The sequence below is a fragment of the Psittacula echo genome, assembly GCF_963264785.1.
Source record: "Psittacula echo genome assembly, chromosome: 1".
NCBI lineage: Eukaryota > Metazoa > Chordata > Aves > Psittaciformes > Psittacidae > Psittacula > Psittacula echo.
Window position 1 is genome coordinate 100,695,510 of NC_137735.1, and position 6,000 is coordinate 100,701,509.

Consider the following 6,000-nt stretch of genomic DNA (forward strand, 5'->3'; position numbering starts at 1 on the left):
TTTCTCAGATACACGTAAATAGATGATTTGCAGAGGGTGAATATATGTACGTTATGGTGACATATTCTAATGAAAGTCAAGGCTTGATGAGATTAATCTCGGCCAGCCCTACGTCACCCACCACAGAGGCAGCAGTTAGATTGCTGCACAATGAGTGAGCACTCTCCAACACTGTCTTTCCTAGTGTTGATATGGTGGTTAACACTGACTGTCTCTTGCCGCCACTTTGCACACTTCTGAGAGCTCCTTCCCAGTAAACAATCTTTTATAGCAATATAATTTCTAGTTTCCAGATATGGCACTTAATGTTCTACTGGAATGCAAAACAACATCAGCATTTATAAATGCAGCAAATCACACAGCCTTCCCCTGTAACTTAATGGAGAAATTCATACGGGATATTGTTCTGGGAGTCCTAACATTAAGAAAGGTGGTAGAAAGGCAGGAAAAGATTATACGTAGTGTTGTGAAATCATATTGCTTATATACCACTTACTTACTTGTTCTGGGAATGCATAGAAGCAAGCAAAAGAGAGCTGGGTAACAACTGTGGTATTTTCTTTTTAATTAGGATGCTTCTAGCAGCAGAAAGGTGTTTTCAGACAGCATTTTTAGAGTAGCAATGCTGTGAAATGAGTGGTGAGGGGGAAATACATTTGTCAACTCCTACAGAAATTGCTCAAACATTAAAAAGTCACAGAATGAATTTATCAATTTATCAGAAGTTCTCTTGTATTCATCTTATTTGAGATATTGACAGTTTTCTTAAACCCAGGCAAAAATAAACCCAACGTTTTGTGACAGTTACGTTGAACTATGTTGAGATGAACTTTTATGCTTTATTGCAAATATTTCCAACGTTTTTCTGAAAGACATGACAAGACAGCAGAAAGAACTTTTGCTACGACACACACTTCTATCCTTTTTAGTAGGTATGGTGTTGGGATGCTATATGAAACTCCATAAAAATTCTAAAGCCATACTCCTAATGAAATCAGACTTAAACATTACATGTGAAATCACAATCAAAGAATCATACGGACATAAGAATCTCTAAATCAAAACAGTATGTCTTTTTTCTAGTCACTAAGCTTCTCTTCTGGGGGGAGATAACGATTTGTCAGCCAAGTGATTGCTGGCTATTCTGTCTTATGCTTCCAAGACAGAAGTCTAGGAGTAGACTGTTCTGGGTGGTCTGTCCTTTGAGGGTTAACTTCAGTAGTGCACTGCCTTTGCAAAGCCAAGAGCTTTGCAGTGTGGAGAGCTGTGAAACTGAATTGTTCAGGTTCAACTCCAGTTGCCTCTGTGCAGCAACCGGAGTCTCTACAGTTATGACTACAGCCACTGTAGTTAAAGATGTCTCATGAAATCTTTGAGGGGAGCAGTGAAAGTAGGAGGAGCAGACGGCTATGAGTGGATAAGGATATGTATGCACATTTTGTACGTGAGAGAGTATAGGAGGTGAAATAGGAGAGGAGTATAGGAAGGTGAAATAACTGCGGAGCCATCCAATCCATATATTCTGCATAAACAATGGATGAAGAGTTGCACGGTTTTGAATCCTACTGATTAACCAAGCTGTCTGACTTCAGATTAGCTATATCTGATTATTACAGCTGCAGGACACCTGCTTTTTCAGTACTACTGATTTTCCTGTATGTCCCCATCAGAAAAGCCTAAAATGAGATTCATAACTCTGTGTGTTGCAGTGCTGGAGTGGGACGGACAGGAACCTTCATAGCCCTGGATCGGCTTTTACAGCACATCCGTGATCATGAGTTCGTAGATATATTGGGCCTGGTGTCTGACATGCGGTCCTACAGAATGTCCATGGTGCAGACAGAGGTAAGATCAGTTTACTTCAACATTGTGAACATATCATCGGATCTATTTCATACATTTCCATAGTGTCTTCATGTTATTCCCCCTGAACACTTGACATAATAGCTATGAATAGATACAATTAATTTTTCATCTTTGTTGTAATATTGTCATGTTATTAATGTGCTGCATAGATGTATCTGATAACATATCTACAATCTCACTGATGTCTTCCAGGGGGATAAGTTATTCTCACCTTTTGTGAAATTAATATGCAAAAAATGCATTAGAATAGATTAACATATGAAATTTTCAAACCATTTTGAAAAGAATTGAGCTTGCTGAGAGGATTAATGGCTTGTGAAATGATATCAGTATTGGACAGCCATTCCCGCTTATTCAAGAGGGTATCATCTGGCCAAGCGTAGGAACTCAAGTTACACAGTGGTTATACAAATAATGAGCAAAACAGATAAAAGGATTGTGAGATTGCCAGGCACACTCCTTGCCCCTCTCCATGCCCAAACATCTACTGGGTAGTTCTTTTTCATTTTTTTCAAAGCAAACACTGGGAGAATAGTCATACTGTCAGAATATATAATGGAAAAAAAAATCACAAAATCTTTTTCTAAAGCAGAAGCTTTTATACATCCTGATTCTTCTGCTAATGAGGGAAAGATTTCATGCCTGTTGAGCTCCTCATTGGTTACACACAGTGTAAGATGGCAACCTCCATATAATTGGAAGTGCCACCATCACTGTTTACAGGCTAAGTCTGGCAGATAATTTAATGCCAAGGGTTGTTGAATCCAGAGCAAAGCAAAAAAGATTTAGCAGGGAGAGAGGAGGAGGAAAACCTGCAGTGACAACAACTAGCATCTAGAAATAAAAAAAATGATCATTATTCTCAGACCACTCCAGATCATTGCTATCCAACTATCGGTTTTCATCACAATTCATTATATTAACCCAAAGGCAGATCTGAAACTCTGATGCTGATTTCAGCTGCAACTGCTTTAGCACTCCAGAGGTGATGTAATTCTTTCTGGTTTTTTATTTTCTTTCTTTCTTTCCCATGTACAAACCCATTACCTGCCTGGGGTTGGTGTCAAGGGCTGGGCTTTTGCAGATGCTGGGCACCTGCTGCTCCAGGCAATGGCTAAGCCTGGCTGCAGAGGTCACCAGGTGACACTGACACTCAGGCGCAGAGGCCACGGAGAAAGCTTTCCTTACAAAACCTGAAACCACACACAGCTCACCTGAGTTCATGTTGCCTCGTACACTGGAAACTTGGCAGTGTTTCACTGAGCAGTTTAAGAAAACAAATGGCATAGGCCCAAAAAGGGAATTAGACTGGAAAATACCAGTTGAGTTGAAACCAGTTGCTTCAAATTAGAGGAAATCAAAGCATTTCTGTCATCTGAAGCATTGATATCTCCTGGCATCAGCAGACCACTGGGAACAGGGGCTGAAATCCAGACTCAGGTTTTGGGACACCTTTTTTTGCTTGGGCTCCACTCACTGCCTGTGCCTAGTGCACATAAACTTCATGTAAGCATTCATCAGGGTTTACCTTCTTTCTCTTTGAAATCTAAAAGTCATCAATTAAGATTCTCCCAAATTGCATTACAGGGTTTTATCTGTATGATGATAATACTTAGAAAAGCCAGTCCATAACCAAACCCAAAGATAATCACAGTCTTGTTGCACAAAAACCTAGCCACAAATGTAACAATGCATGTGATTGACCCGACCTACTTACAGTGTCGTTTGCACAGAGGTTGATAACTCCTCAAATAATTGACTAACTGCTCTGTGAACAAAATCAGATTTCAGCTTTTTATTGGTAAAGAGGTCAAGCACTAAGGAATACGAAGTAAGTTCATTAAAATATTTCAGGTGCATATGTGGCATGGATGCAATTTGTTGCACATAAAACATTCAGGTACCTTTCTGGGAAGGAATTCATTTCAGGCAATATAAAATAAATCCACTTTAGCTGAGATTCAATGGAATTATTATATTTTATTCTGTTCTACTGTGTTCTCATCTCCCATCATCATTCAGGTTATTAGTAAGAGATTATGATGCCAGGGCAGCTCAGGTGGATTTTGTGCTTCCTGAGCTATCTATCTATCTTTAACAATTGCTGGCTATTATTTTGGGAGCTGACAATATACTGTACATTGAGAGGGTCTTAGGAGGGAAAGTCAAAGAAGCTTTGCAAGCTGTTACTGTGCCCTATCAAAATGTTTCACTGTTTGGGTTTTTGTCATGCTTTCTGAGGTGCAAAAATGCCTGCTCATTTGGTCTTCTCTTCCAGGAACAATACATTTTTATTCACCAGTGTGTGCAACTGATGTGGCAAAAGAAGAAGCAGCAGTTCTGCATCAGTGATGTTATATATGAGAACGTCAGCAAGTCCTAGTTCAGAGTCACAGGTGGTAAGTAAATCAGGCAAGCCTGGCCCTGTGCCGTGCCTGCAGCCTCACATCCCGGTTTCTCAGCTGCAACCAGCAACATGTGCATTTGCTCCAGGAGCTTTGATGGTGTTTTGGAGCTTTCTGGGCCTCATCACATGGACAGCGTGAAGAAAATCCCTCTAACCACTCACAGTAAATAATATGCTATACTTTCCATGACACTGTAAGAGTATGTTGGCTCACTCAAAGAATAAGAGAATCTGGAAAACCTGAGTGAGCTGAGCCATCTAACCATTCCCTTCCTCTTGCCCTAACACTCCTTACACAAAGCTTAAAGGAGGAGAGGACTTCAATATCTTCAGTCAGTCTTAAGTCACCAACTAACTGGCAGGTTTACAGTGGTTTCAGGCCAGCAGTGGTTTAGGGATGCTCTGGAGCACTGCTGTTTTGTCAACAGAACCTGCTGGAGGGTGAAATGGTAACTAAAACCTCTGACATGAAACACTGGGGATTTTTTTTTGTAAAATAGAACCAGGGAACAGGAAGTGTCTCAGACTGCTACTACCATTAGTGTAAGTGAAGTGACCATCTTGCCTTTCCACTGAGTCCTAGTGCCTGACCTGTTGCGTGCAGTCCCCACCTGCAGAGCAAAACACATGGCTCTGACCTCCCAGGGGGCTGATGGTGGGGGCAAGCTGTGAGGACATCCATCACTGCTGTTTAAGTTGATGAGCTTTAGTTCATTAGGTGGCAGTAATAAGCAAGCCAGCCATAACATTAATATATGCTTTTGGGCGAAGCAGGATGTTACAGACTTTCAACACAAAGTGGCTTCTCGGATAGTTGGTGGAGAGCTGGGCTGTGGGTACCACCACCAGCCATCTCCATTGATATCTGTGGTGTTGCACGTGCACCTTTATTAGCCTCTGAGTACACCGTTCCCCTGCCTGTAAAACGAATCCCGATTTGCCTTTACTTTCCTACTGTTCAGGTAGTTTACTGTCTAACCTGAGTCCCAGAGCCCAGCTGCTTGTACTGGTGGGCTGCGGTCCAGCCTGTATGGAAGGCTGATAAAAATATATACCAAGAACTGTATTGATTTCCTTTCTTATTTCTAAAGCATTCTGTTTGTTCGGTTCCAGGTGAGACCATGAAGCACACCCATCTTCCCTTGCTTCTGATTATTTTTCTGATGACGGTTTGAATGGCCAGTTGTTCCGCCATGTGAGAGACCGCTGCTTTGCAGTACACGGACCAAGAAAGAAACTTTTACCTTTCTGAAGCACTGGGGAGACAAAGCCTTAACGAGCCTGCGGTGTCTTTCGAACTGTTTCATTTCTGGACATTTTTTTAAAATACTGGACCAAATTCAACTAAACACCATGAAGGAAAAGACACTTTTATGTGCAGAAAATTGATCGCTCCAGATGTTGGGTTTTTGTTTGGTACTTTTTTTAATATTTTCTTTCTGTGCAGGTTGGGCTTAAGGTTAAAGTAAGTGCAATATTTTTTTAATGGTTGACTGAAGAGCTTTCTTCATGTGTCACTGGTCTGTGCTAACGTCCATAGGAGAGCAGGCATTGTTAGTATCTAATAATACCTCATTAGTGAATAGCGAGGCATGAACATACATGAAGAAATCTGGAGATTGTGAAGAGAAAAGGGGCTGGGAGGGTGGGGGGAGTTGCTGGGTACATAGATTTGACTGTTTCCTACAGCACTGATGTACATGGGGTTTAGGGGGAGCACGAGACCC

At 41.3% G+C, this 6,000-nt stretch overlaps 1 protein-coding gene across 1 annotated transcript in view; it reads left to right on the plus strand.

The window, feature by feature from the left end:
• The window catches only part of PTPRO (protein tyrosine phosphatase receptor type O), a gene marked incomplete at both ends in the record, with an annotated part of 150,030 nt that extends 145,781 nt beyond the window's left edge, over positions 1 to 4,249 (plus strand). Inside the window, 2 exons of the mRNA XM_080626035.1 lie at positions 1,710 to 1,845; positions 4,145 to 4,249. Of these exons, the coding sequence (XP_080482161.1) occupies positions 1,710 to 1,845; positions 4,145 to 4,249 (241 nt within the window). The remainder of the gene's footprint in view (positions 1 to 1,709; positions 1,846 to 4,144) is intronic.
• Between the last annotated feature and the right edge of the window lie 1,751 nt (positions 4,250 to 6,000).